The sequence below is a fragment of the Ovis canadensis genome, chromosome 16 (genome assembly GCF_042477335.2).
Source record: "Ovis canadensis isolate MfBH-ARS-UI-01 breed Bighorn chromosome 16, ARS-UI_OviCan_v2, whole genome shotgun sequence".
In the NCBI taxonomy this organism is placed as follows: domain Eukaryota; kingdom Metazoa; phylum Chordata; class Mammalia; order Artiodactyla; family Bovidae; genus Ovis; species Ovis canadensis.
The window spans coordinates 18,791,760-18,818,367 of NC_091260.1; the positions used below are offsets into that span (position 1 = coordinate 18,791,760).

At 44.3% G+C, this 26,608-nt stretch overlaps 1 protein-coding gene across 1 annotated transcript in view; it reads left to right on the plus strand.

The window, feature by feature from the left end:
* Nucleotides 1-26,608, plus strand: part of NSG2 (neuronal vesicle trafficking associated 2) — a 71,320-nt gene that overhangs the window by 15,503 nt on the left and 29,209 nt on the right. Inside the window, exon 2 of the mRNA XM_069556178.1 lies at nt 3,512-3,595. Coding sequence (XP_069412279.1) covers nt 3,512-3,595 — 84 coding nt within the window. The remainder of the gene's footprint in view (nt 1-3,511; nt 3,596-26,608) is intronic.

Consider the following 26,608-nt stretch of genomic DNA (forward strand, 5'->3'; position numbering starts at 1 on the left):
TGTCTAGCATAAAAGGCAAAGGCAATTATTGCCCCAAGTTTTATGGGTTACATAGCACACTGACCAGGAAATTTACTAAGCTTAGAAATAGATGCTGAGCTGTATTATAATATGTTTATATATACATGCACACATCAGGCATGTACACACATATAACATGAAGAATTGGGAGAAGAAATTATAATTCCCAGTTTGTAAGTATTTTAAAAAATGACCAGACATCTAAATATTCTATACATTTCAAAACCTGCCAGTTGATCTAGTACTATCTCAACAATTTTTAATGATTACATTTTGTAGAACATCTTTTAAGTTCACAAAACACCAGCATATTTCATTTGGCCCTTCCTAGAATATTGTGAGTTTCTAATAGAAACAGCTAGCCTGTGGAGGCCACACAGCCATCTCTAGAGGGTTTCCCTGGTAGCTCAGCTGGTAAAGAATCCACCTGCAATGCAGGAGACCCCAGTTTGATTCCTGGATCAGGAAGATCCCCAGGAAAAGGGATGTGATGTGCTGTGCTTAGTCACTTGGGGAAGGATAGGCTACCCATTCCAGTATTCCTGGGCTTCCCTGGTGGCTCAGATGGTAAAGAATCTGCCTGCATGTAGGAGACCTAGGTTCAATCCCTGGGTTGGGAAGATCCTCTGGAGGAGGGCATGGTGACCCACTCCAGTATTCTTGCCTGGAGAATCCCCATGGACAGAGGAGCCTGGTGGGCTACAGTCCACGGGGTTGCCAAGGGTCGGACACGACTGAGCGACTAAGCACACAGCACAGCCTATGAGTTGTGCTTTTGCGTTTGCGCTTGTAGTTATATTAGCTCTCAATTCTTACTTATACATTGAAGTTCATGTGACACCAAAGCATCCAAACACCACGGCTACATGCTGCTTCACACTTTAGTTTCTTAAACCATGTGGTTCACTTTGCGTAAAATGTCTTGGCTTGTTCTCTCAGGAAAACTGTATTCATCCTTGAAAGCCTCCCTTTTTAGACCATGCTTGAAGAGCATCACTCTTGAGAAATCCTTGTGTTGTTCTGTAAGGGCTGGATACAGGTTGACATGTGCAAGCCAGGCCCAAGCTACATCTGCTTCAGACATCTACTGGAAAAACATTTGGCAGCACTCAGAGGCAGTGTTTCAAAAAATATTTATTATTGAATAAACGATGTGAGTGCTTGACTTATATTGACTCATATAAGCCTCCTAAAAATTCAACCAGGTAGTTATGGTTATTTCCCACTTAATGGATGAGAAAACTAAGACACAGAACGCTCAGCGCTAGAGTTGGGATTCAAACATATTGTGCAATCTTTCATCTCCCTACAATATTGACAATGTCAGTATTTGCCCCACAACACAGAATTAAGTGAGAGAGCGCCTGTCAAGTGCTCAGTGTCTGCCGTACAGTACATTTGCAAAGCATGAGGGATATTTTTTTACTTGTGGCAAGGGGGCTTCTGTTTTCTTCTTCTTTAGAGCAGGAGATGGAAAAGAATTGAACATTCCCTAACCCCATTTTCGCCCCAAACCCCTCACCCTTGTTTGACTGTATCATTTCTTAGTTTAAGAAAGCCAGGGATCACTTTTTGTTGTTTGGAGGAGCAGAATTGAGAGAGGGGGAGCACAGCACCAGAATTTACATCTGCAAATGAATTCTGTGTATCAGGGAGGGAGTGGTATTTTCCATGGGCTGGGACCCAGATCCTCCCTAACCAACATATTTAAGTGCCACACAGGAGATGTTCAATCATGGAAGTTCCTCCCCTACCCCTTCCTTATGAGCTGTATTTTGTCCACAATATGCCTCAGAGACCCTAAAGAGCATTCTTCATAGAATTCTTGCAGGAGTCCATACACTTGACTGTCATTTCTAGGAAAACTTGGGGTGAAAGTTTTCAGTGAAAATTCAGTTAGTTTAAGCTCTAATGGGAAGACTGATGATAGTTAGCAGATTGCTTCCTTTGAGCTGTGTTACCTTGGATACCAAGTATGACTTGGCAGTCCTCTGCTTCAGTTTCCCTTTCAGGAGAATGGAAATAGTAGTGGCTTGTGGATAAGGTATATGGAGAGCTTGATCTAGCCCTGGCATATAATAAACTATTCCAAAAATTTTGCCCATTATCATCTCGTTTAACTCTCAAAACAATCTTGTTAAATAGGGGTTATGATTATGATCATTGTCCTTACTTTCCAGGTGAGACCTCAAGGCTCAGACAGCTCCTGTGTCCCCCATGACACCGTGGCACTCAGCAATAGTTATTGATTATCTGTCAAGTTCCTTTTTTCCTTCCACTTTGCCTACACTGTGGGATGAAGTTCCATAAATGTCTTGGCAGGTTGACAGCTTATCTTGAAAAGATATTAGCCACCTCTGCAAAATATTCAGACTTCAGAAAAATAAGATGGTACAATAGATTCAATAGACCTTTATATTTTGCTTCGTGGAAGTCTCCAAATTAAACTGGAATTAAGTATATGTGCAAAAGTTTAGCTACAAGATGTTCATCATAACTTGCTTAGATCATCCAAACTGTGGAAACACCCTACATGTTCAACAGTCAATAATGGTTACTACAGTAACTGTAGTAACACATACAATGAAACATAAAGGGACATCAAAAGGCAAACTAAAATCATACATTTGTCTACATGGGAAAAAATGTTAGTGTAGTGTTGTGTGATAAAATGAAGTGCCAGTCCATTTCACAAAAATATATTTGTATAAATAGCTAATCAGTTCAGTTCAGTTCCGTTCAGTCGCTCAGTCGTGTCTGACTCTTTGCAACCCCATGAATTGCAGCACTCAAGGCCTCCCTGTCCATCACTATCTCCCGGAGTCACTCAAACTCACGTCCATCGAGTCGGTGATGCCATCCAGCCATCTCATCCTCTGTCGTCCCCTTCTCCTCCTGCCCCTTGTCCCTCCCAGCATCAGAGTCTTTTCCAATGAGTCTGCTCTTCACATGAGGTGGCCAAAGTACTGGAGTTTCAGCTTTAGCATGATTCCTTCCAAAGAACACTCAGGACTGATCTCCTTTAGAATGGACTGGTTGGATCTCCTTGCAGTCCAAGGGACTCTCAAGAGTCTTTTCCAACACCACAGTTCAAAAGCATCAATTCTTCAGCACTCAGCTTTCTTCAGAGTCCAACTCTCACATCCATACATGACCACTGGAAAAACCATAGCCTTGACTAGATGGACCTTTGTTGGCAAAGTAATGTCTCTGCTTTTGAATATGCTCATAAATACAATATAATACATATATATGCATGTAAAAACATCTGAAAAGGTGTGACCAGAATTGTGACCTATGGTTGTCTCTGCTGGAATGGGAAAATATTATGGATGATTTGAATTTTTAATTTTCTTGTGTGTGTTTGAGGAAGTGTGTGTTTTCTGATCTTTATGCAATATATAGTAAGTTCTAGTTACTAAAAAAAAAAAAAAGGAAGAGAAAACTCTTCCAAGTATTTATGTGTGCTAACACTGGTTGATCATTTTAGGTGATCGTGAAGACAAGAACAGAATATCAGCCTGAACAGAAGAACAAAGGGAAGTTCCGGGTGCCGAAAATCGCCGAATTTACGGTCAGTGTCGTGATGGTGTAACAGGAAGACTGCACACGAGTCACTGAGTCTAGCCAAATAACAAAACTCCGCCTCTTGAGGATGAATTGGCCTTTCTCCTGCCCCGACATGTTCAGACAATTCGATAACTGTTAAATGTGTCTCATTTCTTCTTTTACCTCTGGTCCCTGTCTCTCTGCCTTTCCATCACAGTCTCCAGGAAATGTGATGGAAACGTGTAAAGAAACATAAATTGTAGACAGTGGCTGATTGCAACGAGTACAAAAATGACGAAGGGAGAGAAAAGTTGACTTAGTGGTGAAAACTAGATGATTGAGTTTCTGTTTCTTGGTGGAGGGGTCACTAGGAGAACTGAGGAGTATATATCACTGTGATGAATTGCATGAGGGAGCCATGAGACCTGCTCTGCAAAGATGTACGGAGGCACCTCAGGAAAGCACCATGGGGAAGTCACGTAGGATTTAGGGCCCTGAGGCTGGAGGGGAGTTGGACCCAACACTGAATAGGCATAAGGGCAGTGAATCTGGGCTCTGGGAGAGGGGTGGGGAGCAGGCAGAGAGGAGGCAGGAGAAACAGGCAGAGGGCAGACAATCCTAGGCCTCATATGCTGTAAGGAGGAATTTGGGTTTTTATGAAGATACCCTAGAAGGACTTCAGGTAAAGGAAGGACATGATTACAGTTGGTTTTTGGAAAAAGCAGACTGGCTTTTACATGATTAACAGAGTGTAGTGGGCAAGAGGGAACATGCAGAGACTGCTGGGCTACTGCATTTGTCCATGTTCAAACACCAGTAGTGGCTTTGAGAAGGATGGTGAGTGGATTAGAGACCTGAAAAATGTTTTGGAGGCAAAATCTGCCATGGAGGCAGTAGAATAAGTGGTTCTGTAGAAGGATGCTGGAGCAGTCTGGCTGGGCTTGAGCTCTTGTTTCCGCCTCATACCAGCCATGTGGCCACAAGCAAGGCAGTTGTTGTTGTTTAGTTGCTAAGTCATGCCTGATTCTTTCCAGCCCCATAGATTGTAGCCCACCAAGTTCCTCTGTCCATGGAATTTCCCAGGCAAGAATGCTGGAGTGGGTAGCCGTTTCCTTCTCCAGGAGAGCTTCCTGACCCAGGGATCAAATCCACGTCTCCTGCATTGGCGGGTGAATAATCTTTACCACTGAGCCACTTGGGAAGTACAAGCAAGTCTGTAAACTTCACTTATTAAAGGGAGATACCAGAAGGTTACTGTGAGGATGACGTACAGAATACATGCAAAGCAGATGAAGTACATGACTAATAGCAGCTATTTCGTGTCAACTGTGGCTCAGGGGCTTTGGACGCGAAAACAGTCCTTGGTTGCTTGTCTGGGGATTGGAGTATGTATGTGGATATGTATGCTGGTCTGCTCCTGTCCTTGTCTTTCTCCCTGCTGAATCTGTATTACAGCAGCTGGGTGTGTGAGCCTGGGAGGGAGCATGGCACCTCTGTGTACATCCCCCAGCATGTTGGACTTCCCTGGATGTTGACCCCCTCTTAGAGGGCAAGGATTGCTTTTATTTCTGACTATGGCTTTAGTGTCTGGCAAGCAGCATGGGCCCAGTGAACTTGGACCTGGCCTGAACTGCATGTAGGTGCCTACCTGCAAGAGCCAGCAGGTAGCCATGAGGGGAGGGTGGGAGTGTCTTGGTACACAGTGTAGGGGGACCAGGCCAGGGAGTGAAGCTGACCTGTCCTCCTAGCAGCAGAGATCATCAGAAATACGTCCAGATTCATGAGCACAGGTGTTTACTGCAGTGTTATTTGTCAACTCAAAGCACTGGAAACAATGCTAGGTTTCCAGCAACTTCCTCATGATTCCATATGTAAGACCACATGCGTAGGATGAAGTAGTTCAACAATTTTTTAAGAACCACTTTTGCGGGGCGAGTAGTTTACTCTGAAATATGGGCTCGTGAGATATTTTCTTCTTTCTTTTACATTCCCAATTCTACAAGAGCATGACTTATTACAATAATCAGAAAAAAATTAGAAGCATTTAAAAATTTTGCTCATTTTACCAAATAGAGTGTTACAGTTTTTGACAGAATTAATCCTTATTTAGCAATCATTTAAAGTGATGGTTATGAAGACATGTGATAATTTGGGCAGATACTTATTATAGAGGAGGTTGAGTGAAAAAAGCAGAGATTAAAATTGTATGTTTTCTATGATTGGAATTATGAAAAAACTGCAAGTATATAGAGGAAAGAAATGTCTCAGTGTCATCTGTGGCTGTGTCATCAGCAGTGGCGTTGGGACCACGTTGTTTAATTTTTGTTTCCTCTTTGTTGGCAACTTCTGGTGATGTGGCTGTTTTATCATATGGTAAACATCATACCATATCATGAGGCCCATGGGTCCTTGAGAGGCTGATATAATCCCATTTTTTTTTTTCAAGAGGATCTTTAGCTCAGAGCAGCAATGCAACCTGCTCCCCCACTAGCAAGTGGCCAGGACTGTCTGTTCACCCACGCAGCCTGCCATAGGTAACTATGGGTTAGAACAGAAATGAGTCAGCCAGGAAAAAATGAGTAGTTCACCAGGGATCAGGGCCTATGGAAGCCCGTCCCCCAGCCCCCCACAACTTGACTCATTTGGTCCTGGCGGTGGGAAAAAAGGGTGCTGGGATTCGGGGTCAGTCCTTTGTCAGCACTGGTGTGGGGGGAGGGCCCTGCCGCTTGGAACAAAATGGAAGGAATGGAGCAAATTTGTTTGCTTTTGTAAAGCTGCGAGCATCCATCTGACCAGCTTTTCACTTCCTTTTTTTTTTTTTTTGGTTTTTTATTTTTTAAATTTTAAAATCTTTAATTCTTACATGCGTTCCCAAACATGAACCCCCCTCCCACCTCCCTCCCCATAACATCTCTCTGGGTCTGAGAGCTTCCCCTGGGCTGCGTGGAGGATGTTTCTACTGGGGTGATGGTTGATGCCACAGTCTAAGGAGGAGGCTGGTGGTGACTGAGAGGAGTCTGACGGTCTGAGCGTCAGGTGCAGGGGCACTCAGGCATCCAGGTGGGCTGTTATAGAGGTGAACTTCCAGGACTTGTTCCTGGTTGGAGAATCAGGGGCTCCATCAGGAGCTTCTGGGTGCTTGGCTTGGCTGACTGGATAGGAGATGGGGGACTGGACAGTGGGGAACACGTTGAGTGGAGGGCATGCGGGCACCATGGGAGAGGTGGCTGGGGGAGGAGGCAGTCTGGCCACGCTTGGATGTAACTTGTCTGGAGCTCAGGATGGAAATTGAGGCTAGGGAACTGGAGCTTAAAGTCAGAAAATTCCCAGTTCATTTCAGAGAGCATAAGGCTGATAAACAATGGCCAGGCGCCCCCTCCAGGATATCACCCATGGCAGAAGTAACCATGGGGATGACAAAGATGCATCTGACCCTTATCCCCAGTACCTTCGAGGAGGTGGAACAGCTTGTGACTTCACAGCTCAAATCTGAGCTGGGGAGATCAGCTCATAGCAATTGTACCTTGAGAGAGAATGAGAGGAGAGAGCAGGGAGGGAGAGAGGAATGGAGAAAGACTGAAAGAATCGCCTGAAAAAAAAAAAAAAAGAATCGCCTGGAATTTTTTTTTTTTTTTTTAACATGAAGGCTCTTGCAGTCATTGCCAAGGGTCACAGACTTGCGAGAATGTTCATCAGGCTTCTTTGAGAAGATGGGGGCATGCAGAGAGAAGCCCTGCCTTCTTTCTTAGTCCTGGGAGCTGGAGTTTCTTCTGAAGCTGATTTTTTTTTGCTGTGAAAGGAGCTGTTTGTCCCCAGGTTCACCTGAGAGAAGAAACTTGAGTCTTGCATTTGGAAGCTGTGCTAAGCTGAGGAGAGGTATTCTAGGGAACACCTGTACTTTGGGACTAGATTCACCTGGCAACTCAGGTCATGTCCCTGTCACCTCTTAGCTTCATGACCTTGGGAATTCTCTTCACCTCTCTGAGCTCTTGATTCCTCATCAATTAACTGAGACACAGTCTTGAGACAGCCCGAAGTGTAAGTTCTTGGAGCACTCTAGTTCTCAATGAATGATCATTTTATTCTCTTCCTGTTCGGATCTCTTTCCTTCATCCTGGGTTCTTAGTTTCCCGCCTAATTAGCTGGATTTTGACAATTGGTTGAGACAGACCTGGTCTTCCCTTTCCTGGCTTTTCCTCCTGGGAAAGTGACTGGATAAACCTGGAGGAACTGTTCTACTGCTGCTGCTAAGTCGCTCAGTCTTGTCCGACTCTGTGCGACCCCAGAGACGGCAGCCCACCAGGCTTCCCTGTCCCTGGGATTTTCCAGGCAAGAACACTGGACTGGGTTGCCATTTCCTTCTCCAACGCATGAAAGTGAAGAGTGGAAGTGAAGTCTCTCAGTCGTGTCCGACTCCTAGCGACCCCATGGACTGCAGCCTACCAGGCTCCTCCATCCATGGGATTTGCCAGGCAAGAGTACTGGCGTGGGCTGCCATTGCCTTCTCTGGGAGGAACTCTTCTAAGAGTAGCCAATTCAATGTCAGAACCCATAGGCTGCCTTTAGCTCTCTACAGTGACCTTGGGGGCCATCTCTTTGCCTCTTGGGGAATGCAGGCAGTATTTTTTGGTAAGCTACTTCTCAACACATCAGTTATAACATGAATAATCCTAGTACTTGTTAAAAATGCCTTTATATCCACTTTTCAGGTTGATGACAACCTTATGTACTACTACTCTTATTATTATCAGTACCACTTTTATTATTATATTATCACTACTCTTATTATTACCTCCATTTTATGGATGAGAAAACAGATGCTCAAAGAAGTGAAGTGTTTGGCAAGGCCACGCAGCAAGGACATTTAAGGACAAATAAGAACCCAGAACTATGGCTCCATTAACCTATTTTCTCTGCTATACCTCGATGACACCCTGCCCAGCTGTGGCTTGCCTGACATCCTCCCTTTCTGCCCTTTCTCCCCTTTTGTTTTTGTCTTTATAAAATTTGCACTGTGCTGCACTGGATGTGTTGCTGGGAGACACACAGAGGTACAAGACAAAAGCCTTGCTCTGGAGGAGCTTGCAAATGTGTGGTTTAGACAAGAAGATGCCAACCAACTTCTTGTCTGTGTCCTGATAGGGTCACCTCCTCTGAGATGCCTCCCCTGATCTTCCGAGTCTGATGCCCCCTCTGAGCTCTGCAGGTCATCAGGGGGTCGTGCATACTACTGTGTTGCCGCTACTCCGGTGGCTTCAGCCCCTGGTCCCTGGAGGGTAGGGTCGCGGTGGCCCACTCATGTGTTCTCAGTTCTCAGAAGAGGGTATAGCATAGAGTGAGTGTCAGGTGAGCTGCAACTTGAGCCCCACCCAGTCTTGGGACTGCCTCAGCATCCAACCCTGATGATACATCCTCAGTCAGGATTCAGAAAACCTGCCCCTGGTGGCTATGACCTGGGCAAACGCAGACTGGAGGGTGTCCAGGTACGTGGGGAAAGATCCTGAGGGTGCCTGCAGACCAGACCCTGAGCACAGTCAGTGGGGAGAATGCAGAGTGCAAGGGAGGCATCAGTGCAAAGGGACCAGACCTCACCATTCCTGTCAGGCAAATGGACACATTACATAAGACTGGTAGCGGGGAATTACAAGTGAGAAGCTAGCAGTTTTTAAAGAGTTGGTGTCTGTGGCTTGTTGCTAAAAACAAGCAGCAACAGCACACCAATAAAACAAACAGAAACAGATACCCAGCTGAAGCCTCGGGACTAATATTACAGGATATTGACTTAGTGTTCCATCCACTTGTCGGTGCACTCACCATCTGAGGCTTGTGCTCTGCTTTCGACCTGACCTGTGGTTGGCACTATGTAAGATATCGCACTGCATGACCCCAGCACACCAGGCTGGTGAGACTGCCACCCTGGCCGCAGGTGAGGCAAACAGGCTCACAGAGGCTGGGCATTCTCCCGAGTTCCGTGCCCAGGAGGCTGTGGAGCCAGGCTGTACTTGCAGGCCTTAGCAGGGGCCTTGGCTGGGCGTAAGGGGTGAGGGAAGCTGCCGCCAGGGGAAGGGGAGCCCGGCTACCAGAGAATCACAGGCAGGGGCTGCTGCCGAGCCCAGCGAGCTGCCTCTCGCCTTCTGCTCTTCCTCTTCTGGCCAAAGGCTGGGGATGCTGGCACTCTGTGTCAGGCCAGCGCTCTGCTCACCTCCCCCCAGCACTACCCGGGGGAGTACCAGAGCCAGTCTCCCCAGGAGCATGGCCCGTCCACAGTCGGCAGAGCCCAGGCCCCTCTCCCGCCTGCAGGGCTCCGGTCACACGCTTTCTGCGCTGCTCTCTGTCCCACTCGTCATCTGCTGGCCCAGCCTCCTTCAGCTCCCGCTGCCTCCTTTCTCAGCCCCTCCTGCCCATTCTCCTCTCTCCCCACAGGAAGACTTCCTAATGCATGAATGGATGCATACAGACACGATGCATTTGCTGTCCTTCCAACATCCCACGGCTTCCACGGGTGCCCTGCTCATTTGCCTCCTCCCACAGGTGCCCTCACCTGCCCAAAGTCCTGGTCCTTTCCTCATAACATACGTCGTATGCCTCCCCGTCTTTTTCATGCTGTCTCTTCCAACCAAACTGCCTTATCTGCCTCCACCACTGGGCCAACTCCCTTCTCACCCCTCAGCACCCAACTCAAATGGCCCTGCCTGTGAAGGCTTGCCTGCCTACCCACGTGCAGTCTGTCCTTCCGCCTCGGGATTCCCACACCTGCTGTATAACCTTCCAGTGACACACTGTTGGCATCAAGTTTACCCGCTGTGTCTCCCACTATCTTCATCTTTGCACCCCAAAAGCCTAGTGAATGCTTGGCCACCCTAGGCACCAAATGACATCTTTAGTAAATAGGCAGGTAAATGAACAAACAAACAAAAAACCCCATGGTTGATGGAAGAACTCCATGGTGATAAACACCAGAGCTCTGGCTGACTCATTTTCAATGTATTTATTTAAAATTGGGGCCATATTTTTGCTTCTAAGCTTCTTGCTGATGACACATTCTCATAGATGTCCTCTTCCTGATATCACATTCCCCAGGAGGTGAGACCTCTTTTATAGCTTTGCCATTTGCTTCTTCCAGTTTTTCATCAAAATCCCAGGGGCTGCCTTCCATTGATGGGATTCTAATATTTGCTGACAGCAGCAAAAGGAGATAAGCGATTTTACTTTATTATCTGTTGTCTCGGTTTTTATTGCTCTCTTATTTTTTTTAATTTTGAGAAACACTTTAGGTAAGTTATTAAAAACACTGCCTGCTGGGTTAGGAGCAGAGTCATTAAATGGCATGAAGAGAATTTGCATGTGAGTGCTTGGTGGAAAAAAAAAAAAGGCTGTAAGAGTGTTTGATGTTTATTATTGCACTCCTGGCTAGGGTTTTATTGAAAATCAGAACAAAGATGTTTATGGCTGGGTGCTTTCTCCTGGCCTCATGAAACTGTACCATTGGAGTAACCTTGAAAAACATATATTATTGAGAATTGAAAAGCGAATGTGGCTTTTTTTTTTTTTTAACAAAACATGTCCCTGGGAGAGAAAACGTCTGTGGCGCTGTCTCAGGCGGAATGTGCTCAGGGTGTGAGGCGCATGCAAGCCCTGGCTGACGCGGTTAACAGCTCCCCTCCAGAGCCTGATGACTGGGCTGCTGTTATTGCCAGCTTCTCATTCTCATTGATTCAAACACTGGCACATAAATGCTGTAATAAAGCAAGTTACTTGCTAGTGAGTTTGGTATAGAAGACTCCTAGAATTTAGTGAATATTCTTATTTCCTGTGGGACTCCTGAGGGAGTTGGCCGATTTAAAGTCTGCACACCAGTTGTTAAACTGTTGCAAGTATGTAAGCAAGCTTCGGGGGAATATTTATACCATGGAAATGAGCAAACACTGAATCAGGCATCATCCTCCTTTCCCAGCCCAGGGCAGTTAACCAGCACACTTGGGTGAAGGGCAGTACGGAAAAGGGGAAATCCGTGGGTTGGAGGTTTGACACTGTGGGTTTATATGAACTAGAGCAAGTCATTTCAGGTCTCTGAACCTGCATTTCCCAAGCTGTAAAATAAGACAACGCTGTCTGCACCATAGGCCTGGCCTGAGGACAAAATGAGATAACAAAAACCCCACAGAAGCTTCAGGAACGTGAATTTCCTCCTGTTTCATTTTTGGGAAGTTGGTCACGCGACTGGATGGAATGCTCCCACCTAGGGCGGGCCTCAGTGGGGAGCCACAGCTGGCTCCATCTCACTAGGCCCTCCTTCTCAACAGCCTGGCTCAGTTCTTTCTCCTCGCCCACCCTTTCCACCAGGCCAGCTTTTGACCTTCCAGTTCCATCCCACCTTCGCCTTTCCACCTTTGTGTAGTTAAGACAACCATCAGATCTTGCTTGAGAAATCCTTGGTGGCCCCCACATCCTGTCGGCAACAGCGTGAGGTTTTAGCATGGTAGTGCAGGCTCTGGCAACCCACTCCAGTGTTCTTGCCTGGAGAGTCCCAGGGACGGGGGAGCCTGGTGGGCTGCCGTCTATGGGGTCGCACAGAGTCGGACCCGCCTGAGCGACTCAGCAGCAGCGGCGGCGGGCTCTCCCAGAGCTGGCCCTTGCTGCTCGCCCCTCCGCCACTCCCTGTGTCTGAGTGCTTCAGGCCTCTCTCAGCTCTACAAAACCACCTCTCCTTCCACTTCTCCTGGTCTTTGCCCATGCAGTTTCCTCTGGCTCGATTGCCGACATCTTCTGCCTTGTGACCCAGACCAGGTCTCACCTCCTTCTGAAATTTACCCTTGATTCCCCAAGTCACCTTCTCATCTGGAGTCCCAGAGTCCTAGCCCTTCCTGCACCCATCACTCCCCTGAGATGGCACGTTGACTTCACCTAGAGTTCCCGTGATACCTGGTTGGATTGCTGAAAGTAGTGAAGGGCTTCGTAGAGTTTTCTCACATCCCCTGCTGGGATAATAAAAGGAAGATAGACGTTCATGGACAGTGAAACAAGATTTTTAAAATTATTGTTTTTACTTAATTGATTTCATTGAGCTCTTATTATGTGCTGTGTAGTTTGCTAGTCATTTTCCATTTTATCTTTACTCTAGCTTATGAAGTAGGCATTGTTTTTGATGTACAGGTAAGGAAACTGAGGATCAGTGAGGTTAGTTAAGATGCTCAACGTCACACAGCTAATAAGGTACAGAGTCAGGCTTTCTGGCTCAGAGGGGTATGTTTGTCTATGATGTGCATATATGTTTGTGTGTGTGTCCTTTTGTCTGTATCAGCTTCCAAATCAGGAAACCCTGCACATATGGGGAATTGGCTAAATTAAACTAAACTGAAAAGTGGTTTACTAGAATACTAAAATTTTGCTGCCTATCCCTGTTATTTGCCAAGCATTAGGCCAAGTTTTCTTTGGCTCTCTTTTTTTCTTCTCTTTAAATACCCTGTTTGGCCAAGTCCTAAAAGCATTGATCCAAAAGGAAAAAGAGAAGCAAACATTTCCCGAGGGAGAAATGCTATTTTCCTCATGGCTTGCCATGTGGCTTGCCTCCTGGTCCCCTCACACAGGGGGAGGGTTAAGCTCCTGACTTCCTCACCCTCTGGGCCTCTGCTGCGGCACTGCATGATTCTTTTAAATGGGACTTAAAAAAAATTATGATATTTAAGCTCCTGGAACTGTCAGAGGAAGACAGGTCCTAACAAAGTGATTGTCTGTGAGCTTTGTCGTGTCACCACCATGTTCTATAATTATAAGGAAACGTCGTCATAGCAACTGCCACAGAGGCCTGGCTTCCTCCCGGAGATGCTGGCAAGCTCCTCAGCTCTGTGATCCGAACAACTGCGGGGGAGTTTGTTTCTCTGAAGGGATTCAGCTCTCTCTTGGGCAGTAATCGTGAACTCATTCTAAGTCTCCACAACCTGAGCTCAGTTTCACTATACAGTCTGACGGACTTGAGTTCAAATGCCAGTTTGAGAACTCACTAGCTGTGTGAGCATGTCACCTTACTTCCCTGAGCCTCAGTTTCCTCTTTAGGAATATGAGTAGGCTTGCCAATGCCCACCTCTGAGGGTTGTTGTAATAACTGTGTTTAGGATGTGCCAGGCAGAGTGCCTGGCACACAGACACTCAAATATATATATTGGACATCTTCCCCTTCACCTCTTCACTGCTAACAAATGAAAAATATTGAATTAGAGAAGTATGGATGTTTTCATAATCTTTTCTATTATTATTAATTTTGTTAGCATTTGTATCTAGAAAAACAAGTAAATAGAAATTCTAGGCTGAATAATTTATATCAAGGAGAGAGAGGTAAAAACAGAGGAGAGAGGAAAAACAAATGAATATTCAGCTAGATGAAACTAAATTTGCTTTATTTTTTTTCTTATCTTTTTTCTTCAATTTTTCATTTTACTTTGGAGCTTAGTTGATTAACAATATTGTTTTAGTTTCAGGTGTACAGCAAATATATCAATTCTTTTTCAAATTCTTTTATCTAAAAACAAATGACAGAAATGAACTTACTTACAAAAACAGAAAGACTCACAAACTCAGAGAATGAACTTATGGTTGCTGGTGGGGAAGGGATAGTTACAGAAAGAGACTCACAGACTTAGAGAATGGACTTATGGTTGCTGGAGGGGAGGGAGAGTTAGGGAGTTTGGGAAGGTCATGTACACACTGCTATATTCAAAATGGATAGCCAGCAAGGACCTGTGATTGTAGGTCCTTGTCAGTTATCTTATTTTAAACACAGCAGTGTGTACATGTTAACCCCTCCCTTCAGTCTAGCCCTATCGCTACTCCTTCCCCACTGGTAACCGTTAAGTTCCTTCTCTGTCTGTGAGTCTGGTTTGTAAATAAGTTCATTTCTGTCGTGTTTTTTTTTTTTAAGATTCCATATATAAGTGATATCATATGATATTTGTCTTTCTGTGTCTCACTTCACTTAGTATGATAATCGTTAGGTCCATCCATGTGAAACTGATATTTAGAATTCCTCCAACACTTAAAAAAAAATTGCATTTCTCTGAGGCTAAGAAAAAAGATATCTGATCTCTAAAAAATATTCTAACCCGAGTAAGGAAACCTGGTTTCTAGTCTTAGTCTCTGAGCTTCCGTTTTCTCATCTGTAACAGGAGGAAGTTGAGTGGGAGGGTCCCCAAGGGCGCTTCCGTCTGAGATGTTCTAAGGCAGTGCTCTCCATCAGGGATGACTTTGTTCCCCAGGAGACATTTTTGGTTGTCACCAGTCTGTGTGTGTGTTTGCCTGTATCTGTGCTACTGGTATCTAGTGGGTTAAGTAAGGCCCGAGATGCTGTGGCCTTAAATATCCTATGATGAACAGGACAGCTCCCCACAATGAAGCATTACCCTACCTAAAATATCAATAGTGCTGAGGCTGAGAAAACCTTGGCCTAGGATTTATCACTGTATTTATTGGTCTTAAAATGGGAATTATGCCCCTGTCACCCCACCGTGACATATCAGATTTGTTGAATATTCAGTTTCTTATCCTAGCTGTCTCCTGGAGATTTGAAGCCCTAGAAAAATTAGTAAAGGTAAAAACAAGACCTCTCAAGGTCCTAAGGGACTTGATAAAATACGAGATAGTCACAGAAAGTGGGCAAAATGAATTCTCTTGAATTTTCTTTTCCCTTGGTACTGCATAACACTTAATGGATCAAAGGCGATTGTTCACGGGCAAAGTAAAATGTACACAATGCAATTTTAAATCCATAAATAGCTTTATTATCTTTATAGGTAGGATAAAAATAAGTCATGTTTGTATTTCAACTGCATCCCTCATTTTCCAGCTTGTCTTTGATTTTGACATTCCAAGTCCTAGCCAGTGTTTGTCTCTTCTGAGAGTCATGTGTGACCACCTTCCCCTGCTGCTTAAAACCCTTCTGGGGCTTTCCCTGGCCTTCAGGGTGAAATCTAAACTCTTAAGTCTACTAACCCTGGTCCTCAGAACCTCTTTCTCATCTCTTCAGCCTCCTCTCCTTTCTCACTTCCCACCCCTCCCACCAACCTAAATTACTCATGGAATGCTGGACACACTCTGCCCTATCCTGCATCCACTCCTCCAAACAGCCGTTTCTCCCGCCCTGAATGATTTCTTCTCTGCCATGGTCTAGCATGTACCTTTTCATCTCATAGGCTGGCTCACACATCCCCTTCCGGGTGAAGCCTGTTCTAATAGCCCCTCCTCGCTTCCCCACTGTCAGCTGTGGTCCTGCCCCTTTCTTCCTCCAGGACCTCACTCGCGGGGGAGTTTTTGTCAGCTGGACCTCCTCCTTGCAGTTGTTTTCTTACATGTGTTTTCTCTGGCTCTACGAAAGCCTGGGCTCCTGAGGACAGACACCACCCTTGGTTCACTTCTGAATCCTCTACTGTGACTATCAACCCTGGGAACTTAGGGGTCAGTAACTTTTAAAATATGAGTAAGAATTGCATGAAGGTACTCAACGGTACAAACTTCCATTTATAAAAAGATAAATACTAGGGGTGTAATGTACAACATGGTAAATATAATTAACATTGCGGTATGCTACATGTGAAAGTTGGTAAGAGAGTAAATCCTAAGAGTATTCATCACACGGAGAAACTTTTTCTTTTATTTTGTATTCATACGAGATGATGGATGTTCACTAAATTTATTGTAGCAGTCATTTCATAAGGTATGTAAGTCAAATGATTATGCTGTCCACCTGAAACTTATTCAGTGCTATATGTCAATTATATCTCAATAAAACTGGGAGAAATAAATAAAGCAAAAGTTTTGGAGATTTTGTGTAGGAAATGCCCATTGAAGAGCACTCAGATTGCTGGGTAGAGAAAACTTTACACAGATAAGAAGTTGAAGATAACTAAAATCTGCTTTAAACTATAAAAAACTATATAGTACATGCACAAAATTCCAACGGTATAGAAAGACAAAAACTGAAAAAATATCTCCCCTTCTCTCCATAATCCTTTCATCCAAACTATCCATTGTCCATGTCTGTGCTATCCAAATTGGAAGCTTCTAGCCTAGCCATGTGTGGCTATATATATTTAAATTAATAAAAATAAACTAAAATTCAAAATTTAATTCCTGAGTCACGCAAGCCACATTTCAAGTGCTCGATAATCACATAAGCCTAGCAGCTACCATATGGGACAGATTTACAGGGCGTCACCATATTGTAGAAAGCTCTCTTGAATAGCCCAGGAACATCGCCTTGTGTTTCTATCCAGAAGCGCTTTCTTACACATCAGCACATACAGATATATGCATATGCACATTTGACATTCTTTTTCTCGAATGAGACCATTCTACATGCCTTGCTTTTTCTTTTCCCTTAATAATGTATCTCAGGTATCTTTCCACATTAGCACATTGGACTCCTTTTTTATTCTTGTTAATGACTGTAGCTTCCCTGGTGGCTCAGAGGTTAAAGCATCTGCATGCAATGCGGGAGACCTGGGTTCGACCCCTGGAGAAGGAAATGGCAACTCACTCCAGTCCTCTTGCCTGAAGAATCCCATAGATGGAGGAGCCTGGTGGGCTACAGTCCACGGGGTCGCAAAGGGTGGGACACGACTGAGCGACTTCATGTTCACTTTCACTTTTCAATGACTGTAGACTGAGGATTTTTGCAATCTTTCTCAGTCCCCTATTGTTTTAGCTTTCAGTCTTTGGCTGCTAAGAGCTCTGCTTCAGTAAATTTCCTAGTATGTGTGTGTTCACACACACACACCTTTCGTATATTTCTACAAGTGTATTTGTAAGGTATGAGAATCTTTATCATAAAAGCTTCCAGAGTGAATGTGAGTCTTCAATTTTAATAAATTTTGCCAAATTACCTTCCAAAAAGTTCCCAATAATCTATACATCCTCCTTCGTGCCTACAAATGTGTTTTTCCCCACGTTGCCAGCATCTGTTTTAATTATGTTTAATAGTTTAAGATTAGATTAGATATAGAAGATTAGATATATTTCCTTGGGATAAACAGTAATGGAAAAGAGTATGAAAAGAATGTCTATATATATATAATGGAGTCACTTTACTGTACAACAGAGATTGGCCAACATTGTTTATCAACTGTATTTCAAAAATTAAAAAATTAAATTTTAAAGAAAGTTTCATCAATCTGATGGGTAGAAAATGGCTCTTCACCTTTACTTCAGTTTGTATGTCTTTCATTACTGATGAGAATGTGCCTTTTCCCACATACCAGCTGACTGTTTAATGCATCGTTCCTGGAACAGACCCTGCTTGGTGAGACCATTTGCTGTTCCTTCCTGGTGATTTGCATGGCCTCTTCCAGAAGCTGAGAACTTAGTCATTCTCATTTGTTTAGGATTTTCTCAGTTGTCCTTTGCCTTTTTGTTCTGTTTATGGTACAATTTCTTTCTTCAGCCTGCGGTATTTCTTACTTTTGCTTTAACTCAAATTAATCACAGGCTTCTGAAGGCTTAAAGGAAATTATGGGTACATTTGACACTATAAAAATTAAAGCCTTCTCTCACCATAAACTCATGTTTTCTTCTGCGACTTTTGTGATTTTATGTTAATGTTTGGATTCATCTGGAATTTGTAAACAGTGGAGTAGGAGTCCAGTTTTCCTTCTTTTTGAATGGCAGTTTGACGGTTGATCTGATTATTCCTTCGTCCTTCCTGTTTGACTTGACATGCCACGTTTTTTAGATATTGCATATGCATTTGAGTTTACTTCTCTGCACGTTTCTTCCATGGATCTGACAATTATTTGGTATCGATAACTGAGACAATGCCAAACTGTTTCAATTAATAGTCCTATAATACTTCTTTAAAATCTGTGTATTAAAAATCTGTATGCTTCTGCTTTTTAAGAACTCTCAATCCATTCTTGCACACTCACTTTTCCAGATACATATTAATGTATCTTTAGGTCCCAAAACTCTTGTTAACTTTCACATTTGGGTTACATGAATTCAAAGATTAACTTGAAGAGGACTACATCTTTATTTAGCCTATTTATTTTTAAAAAATTTGTATTGGACTATAGTTGATTTGCAATTTGTGTTGCTTTCTGTGGTACGACAAAGTAGATCAGTTATCCATATACATATACCCACTCTTTTTAAGATTCTGTTTCCATATAGGTCATTACAGAGTGTGGAGCAGAGCTCCCCATGCTAGATAGTAGGTCCTTATTAGTTATCTATATAGTAGTACATATATGTCAGTCCCGAATTCCCAGTTTATCCCTCCACTCACTTTCACCCCTGGTAACCATGATGGTTTTCTACATCTATAATTCTATTTCTGTTTTGTACAATTTTTTAGACTCTATGCATAAGAGATATCAAATAAGATTTAATTTTGCATTTGTTAAAATCTCCTTTTAAGGTTCTCAGTTAAACTTTAAAATCATCTTTACAGTTCTTATTAAATTTATTCTAAAGTATTTTACCTAATTTTTGTTGGTATCCTAAAAGGCCCTTTTCTGCCATTATATTTGCTAACTTAATTTTTATTGTTACTTATACTTAATAAAGATGCTTTGAATTTTGTACTTTTATCTGCCACCACACAGTTACCAATTTCTCTTATTGTTTCTAATAATTTTTCTAAAAATTTGACTCTTTGTCTTTTCTACATATATAATTGTATCTTCTGTCCATAATACTAATATTGCTTCCCTTTTGGTATGGTTAGTTTTCTTATGTTATTTCCTCTTTGAAATGATCAGTTCCTGGGTTGGGAAGATCCCCTGGAGAAGGAAATGGCAACCCACTCAAGTATCCTTGCCTGGAAAATCTCTTGACAGAGGGCTGCAGTCCACGGGGTCACAAAGAGTTGGGCGCCACTGGGCGACTAACACTAATATCATTTTTGCACTGGTCAGTACTTTAGACCTACTGTTTCTAGCATCTCACCATGTACATTTTGATGATTTTTCCCCCTCAAAAGCCCTTCCTGCATTTATGGAGATGATCATATGGTTCATTTTCTTTAACCTGGTAAATTATACTGCTAGACTTTTAAATATTAATTCACTGTTACACTTCCTATTTGGTCATTGTGTATCACTGAATTCTGCTTGCTAATATGTTATTTAAAATTGTTACTTTAATAATAATGTAGTTTTATGAGCTTCTTTTTGTGTATGTACCATTTTTGTCAGGTAAGGTTATCAGAGTTATGCTATTTTTGTAAAGAGAATGTACGTGCCTTTTCCTTTCTCCATGCTCTAAAAAATTGGAAAAGGCTGAGAAATAATGATTCGTTGAGCCTTTTATAAAACAAAGTTAACCCATAAAGTCGTTTGGGAGGGCGTGTTATTGGGAGGGCGTGGGTCATTTTCAGTAAATAAGTGGAGAGTTATTAACTATAAACAAATTCCATTTGTAGCCAGCTATCTCTAAAGCTTTAAAAGGTGACATACGAAGTGCACTTATTGACACTCTCCTAACTGTAGCTCCCTTTAGTAATTTTTCTTGTAGTGGCCCCAGTCAGTCAGTATGTATTTAGACAGTAGCCACCGTGTCCCCAGCCTTGAGGAAGGTGTGTAGGTGATTCATGGAGGTACGAGGCATGGCCCCCAACCTAATGTTCCCGGGATGCTGGCACACAGCTGAAACCTCCATTTGTATGAATTTGATTTGAAAGCAACATCATTTATCATTGAATATTAATAGAGCTCGGGGCTCTGTGTTTACAGATCACCCTTTAGGCACACATTAGTCATCTTTGGATCGAGACTGCAACTTCTCATTCCAAGCTGCAACAAATTGTCTTTCCTTTCTGTATTTGAGGGGCTTCCCTGGTAGCTTGGATAAGGCAATGGCAACCCACTCCAGTACTCTTGCCTAGAGAATCCCAGGGACAGAGGAGCCCGGTGGGCTGCTGTCCATGGGGTTGCACAGTCGGACACCACTGAAGCGACTTAGCAGCAGCAGCAGGCTGATAGCTCAGATGGTAAAGAATCCGCCTACAATGCAGGAGACCTAGGTTCTATTCCTGGAGAAGGAAATGGCAACTCACTCCAGTATTCTTGCCTGGGAAATCCCATGGACAGAGGAGCCTGGCAGGCTACAGTCCATGGGGTTGCAGAGAGTTAGACACGACTGAGCGACGAACACACACTTTCTGTGTTTGAGCCTGCCCCATTTCTGATCCTGGTCTACAGGGTAGAGCCACACTGGTCAGCAGTGGGTGGAGCCTGTTAGACCTACCTTATCACAGACTTTCCCCATATGAACCACTTCTCTTTACCTCCCTGAACTTTAGGCTTTTTATTCTATAAGAATGAGGTACTAATCTTGTTTTGTGATACCTAAATGTGACAAGATCTGTAAAGCATGGAAATACATTTGGCAGTCAGTTTATCTGTTTATCTCTCCCTCTTTATTTTTGGTTTTTCCCAAAGTAACTCAGTACTGGGCTGTGAAGAAGACACTCATGGAATACTTGTTTAGGTTTGGGCTATTTTTAGAGCCTTTGCCTGGTTCTCCTACCTCCCAGTTTCATCCCCTCCAATTAAATCTCCACCCATCCAATTTCACTTTAAAACAATGGAGCCATATCAGTGAATACCAGATACCAAATAGCTGTTAGCTCTCCAATGCTCGCAATAAACCCTTTAGTCTGACAGCCATGCTCCTCCTTGAGCTTGCCTCTGTTTACCTTCTAAGCTTCATCTTTCCTGTACCACCCACACCTCCATATCTTTGCACAGACTGTCCTCTCTGCCTGAATTACCCTTTCTCCATCTCTTCCCAGGCTAGCTTAGGAACCCCTTTTCCAGTGCTTTCTCCATCACAGTGCTTCTTGCCTTGCCTTCTGAAGCCTCCCGTAAGCACAGAGGCCACACGTGTGTCATCCTGCATCCCATGTGTCTGGTCCTGGCCCTGCTCTGGACCAGGTGTCCCACCAGGATCTGTTGTCAGGTGCATGATTAGCCTTTGGGTTACATGGTAAAATATGGACGAGATTTTCCCCATTTCAGTTCTCTGAGGAGCTCTGGGGACACAGTTCTTTAAAATATGAAAACGAGGCCAGGAAAATCAATTGCATTTCTTGGCTGCAGGAGACTATGGAAAGTGTGACTTTCCTGAGCATCCCAGGGCACAGTGCTATAATGGGGAGTAAGAGGCACCTTCCATGTTAACGTGGCTTTAAGCAGGACCCAGACTGGAACTCACTGAACCATTCACCTGCCTACTGCTCATGAAATTTAGGAGCAGGGATGCTTGAAAAGCCTTGCACAGCTCCTTTCTTCTTTTTAGGCAATAATGAACTGACTGGGCAGTCTTGCCAATGATTTTACAGTTAAACATCCATGCTCCAAGATGCCTCCTTCAATAAGTGGAAGGAGAGAGAAGGCCAGAAATATGACAGGGTGAGTAATTGATGGAACAGCTTTTGGGTTCCAGGCACTGGGCTTGCTGCATTTATCATCTCCTTTGACCTTTGTAACTGCTCTGTGATGGGGACATTATTGTAATCACTCTCTTTGAACAGAAAAAAAAAAAACCCAAAAACCAAGAAGCCAGAGGATGAAAAAGAAGTGACTTGTGACTTACCCATGGCCACACATATTCAGTTCAGTTCAGTTCAGTCGCTCAGTCATGTCCGACTCTTTGTGACCCCATGAACTGCAGCATGCCAGGCCTCCCTGTCCATCACCAACTCCTGGAGTCCACCCAAACCCATGTCCATTGAGTCAGTGATGCCATCCAACCATCTCATCCTCTGTCGTCCCCTTCTCCGGCCCTCAATCTTTCCCAGCATCAGGGTCTTTTCAAATGAGTCAGCTCTTCACATCAGGCGGTCAAAGTATTGGAGTTTCAGCTTCATCAGTCCTTCCAATGAACACCCAGAACTGATCTCCTTTAGGATGGACTGGTTGGGTCTCCTTGCAGTCCAAGGGACTCTCAAGAGTCTTCTCCAACACCACATATTAGATAGGAGCAACTTGTGCATATTCTGAGCAGTCAGTTTGTTTCTGTCTTCTGGACTCTTGAATGTTACAGTGGATCCAGTTCCTGTCTTTGGCCAGGCTTCTAAAACACCTTTCACCGAGGTATTGCCCCCTGCAGCAAGTACAGGCACTATTGTAACACCTGCTTCTGATGAATACTCATCCTTTTTCCATTTTGTTGTTATGGTTCAGTAACTAAGTCATGTCTGGCTCTTTGTGATCCCATGGATTGTGGCACACCAGGCTTCCTTGTCCTTCACCATCTCCCAGAGCTGGCTTAAACTCAGGTCCATTGAGTCAGTAATGGTATCGAGCCATCTCATCCTCTGCCGCCCTCTTCTCCTCTTGCCCTCAGTCTCAGTATCAGGGTCTGTTCCTGATGTTCCATTTACTGTGTTCCTGTTTTCCTTATCTGTAAAATGGGGACAATAATAATAATACCTATCATAAAAGATTGCTGTAAAGACATAATGAGGAAACCATATAAAATGCTTAGGGCAGAATCTGGCATATTGGGAGCACTTAGCAAATGTTAGTGATTACTAATCATGTAGCCTGTAAGCTGCCTTAAATTATTTCTGGAAAAACATAGGAGTGTAGTGAAAATAAGATGAATGAAACTAGTTAAGGGCATTTATTTACTAAGTACTGATTTATCTTGCACCCATTGCAGTCAAACCAGGGGCTACCAAGATGAATCCTCAAGAGCTGGGGCCCTCAAGGAGCAAACAGCTCAGTCAAAATTCAAGTCCCACACAAGCTTTCTCAGCTGGCTTGCAGTTTCCCAGCATAGAGCCTGTAGCTCAGAGCATCCTGCCCTCTCAGTATATCCTGTCTTGCTTTATTGTCTGTACCCAGGAAGCAGCCCTGACCTGAACCTCACCTCCCAGCCCCATGGTTTCCAGCAACCCTGCAAAGAGCAGCTTCACATATGTGAAGCACACTGACCCTTTGCTGTGGGTCACCAAGCCCAGCTCACCCTGCCAGGGGTGCTGGGAAGACACGGCCTGAGGTCACAGTTGAATAAGCTCACAAACCGGAGATCCAGATTGCAGCTACTGTAGGGAACTCATTGAGGGAAGGCAATTTCCTTAGTTTCCAAGCCTTTGCCTTCTTAATACTCTGTGGAAAGCCTTGCCTTGTTGCAGTCTGGTTGCGTGTGTGGCTCTAGGGGTGATTTACTTATCTGTGTAGAGTCAGAATGGTTTATAAAAGACGTGAACTTCCATCATGTGGAGCCAGGGAGAAGGGACGAAAGGCAAGGGCCTGATACATGGTTTCCCAGTGAAACCATGGGAAAGTTAATTGAAGCTGTGACTCAACAGATGATTTTGATGAAATTAAGAGGTCCAGGCATCCTGCTATTTTAGTAACAGGATGTCAAGCAGGTGGCTTTCTGGGCAACTGCATATGGAATGTACTTCAGTAGCGATGGCAGTGATGCTATCCAGCTCTGCTGGGAGCTTTACACCCAGTGTCCCTGGGAGTCCTACCAATGTGCCGGGTAGTGAGTATTATGATCAATCCCATTTTTGCAGATAAGGAGACTGAGGCTCAGAGAGGTGGCATCACTTGCCTGAGGTCACACAGCCAGTAAGTGGTGGAGCAGAGACTGGATCTAGGTCAGTGTGGTGCTAGGGCCTGGCTCGCTCTCACACCACCTGAAATTGCTTCCCTGGTAGATGTCTGAATCCCAGTCTCTGCAGAGCCACAGGTGGACTGTCACCCACCCTGGACCCTGGGCCCTTGGATGCCTTTCATTTTCTTAACAATAAATAAAAATCGTAATAAAAAAAAAAAAATCGTAATCATGGCAGCAGTAAACTTCATGACCTATCTGCTCAGAGCCCATTTGCCTGCACGTTGGGACAGATTTGTAGCTACAGTCCCTCCCCGTGGAAATAGCAAAGCTTGTGTGACATCTTAATTTACTAAGTTTCACTATGTGCAAAATAACCCTGGTAAGATTTGTGAGGTCTTCTGTCCTGGACTGTTATTCACAAAATGCTGGTGGTTGACCACATGGCAGTGGAAGCTCCAGCCCTCTCCTTGCCTAAAGCCCAGGTGTTTCAAGTAAATGTTAGAATGAAGAGGTTCACCTTGGGCTGGCTGTGTTGCCCTGGGAAGTGCCCTCGGGAAGACAGGAATAGTAACATCTTCAAATAGTTGTGTTCAGTTCAGTTCAGTCGCTTAGTAGTGTTTGATCTTTGTGACCCCATGGACTGCAACACACCAGGCTTCCCTGTCCATCGCCAACTCCCAGAGTTCACTCAAACTCATGTCCATCGAGTTAGTGATGCCATCCAATCATCTCGTGCTCTGTCGTCCCCTTCTCCTCCTGCCTTCAGTCTTTCCCAGCATCAGGGTCTTCTCCAATGAGTCAGTTTTTCACATCAGGTGGCCAGAGTATTGGAGTTTCAGCTTCAGCATCAGTCTTTCCAATGAATATTCAGGACTGATTTCCTTTAGGATGGACTGGTTGGATCTCCTTGCAGTCCAAAGGACTCTCAAGAGTCTTCTTCAACACCACAGTTCAAAAGCATTAATTCTTTGGTGCTCAGCTTTCTTTATGATCCACTTCTCACATCCATACATGACTACTGGAAAAACCATATCTTTGACTAGACAGACCTTTGTTGGCAAAGTAATGTCTCGGCTTTTTAATCTTCTGTCTAGGTTGGTCATAACTTTTCTTCCAGGGAGCAAGCGTCTCTTAATTTCATGGCTGCAGTCACCATCTGCAGGGATTTGGGAGCCCCAAAAGATAAAGTCTGCCACTGTTTCCCCATCTATTTTCCATGAAGTGATGGGACTGGATGCCTTGATCTTCATTTTCTGAATGTTGAGTTTTAAGCCAACTTTTTTACTCTCCTCTTTCACTTTTGTCAAGAGGCTCCTTAGTTCTTCTTCGCTTTTGGCCATAAGGGTGGTGTCATCTGCATATCTGAGGTTATTGATATTTCTCCTGGCAATCTTGATTCCAGCCTGTGCTTCCTCCAGTCCAGCATTTCTTATGATGTACTCTGCATAGAAGTTAAATAAGCAGGTTGACAATATCCAGCCTTGTGTGGAGATTCTGTAAAGCAATGCGTATAGAGCCTGGGGTCTGGCTTCTAGTAGTTGCTCAGTAAATATTAGGTCCTCCTTCTCCATGATCCCCAATCCTTTCGCCAGGGTAGATAGTACTTTCAGCTGATTTCTAGAATGCACTCCAGACCTCTCTAATCCCCGCCTTGCCTGACCCAGGGTCACAGATATTCTTGGTGCACTGATTTTCCACTCAGCCCCAGGCCAGTCACACTCCCCAGCTCATCCCCTTAGACCTGGGCACCTCCCTCTCAGAACAAATTGGGAGTATGTGCTGGTTTCAGCCATTGCTGGCTGTTTGACCCTAGACCAACCACTTTTTGGAACCATATTTCCTGTAAAATAGGTTTTAAAAGACTGACTTTACAGAGTCATTGGAAGGTTTAGAAGGAATAATGAAAGAAAGCATAGTGTTGTATCAGTTGCCCCTAGTTTGAAGATCGGGACATTTTACTTATGGACAGAATCTCCGTATGTCTTGGAAAATGCAGAACACCAGTCATATGAGGGCCTCCTTCCCATCCTTGACAGTTGTCAGGGACTGGGCAGCTGCCCCATGTCGATGCAGCACGTTCCCTCCTCTTCCCTGCGCTCCCCACCCCTGGCCCTCTTCCCTCAGTTACCTGGCTTGCACAGAGTAGGTGACCTGGGAAACATCGACTCCTGCCTTTGCTAGGCACACTGGTTAAGGGGCTTCCCAGGTGGCGCTAGTGGTAAAGAACCTGCCTGCTGATGCAGGAGACAAACGAGACAAGGGTTCCATCTCTGGGTTGGGAAGCTTCCTTGGATGTGGGCATGGCAACCCACTCCACTATTCTTGCCTGGAGAATCCCCTGGACAGAGGAGCCTGGCGGGCTACAGTCCATGAGGTCACAGAGAGTCGTACACGGCTGAAGTGACTGAGCACGCACACGAGCACACTGGTTGAGATCTATATTCTACATTTGCCTTTGTTACTGATAAAGATGCAGCCT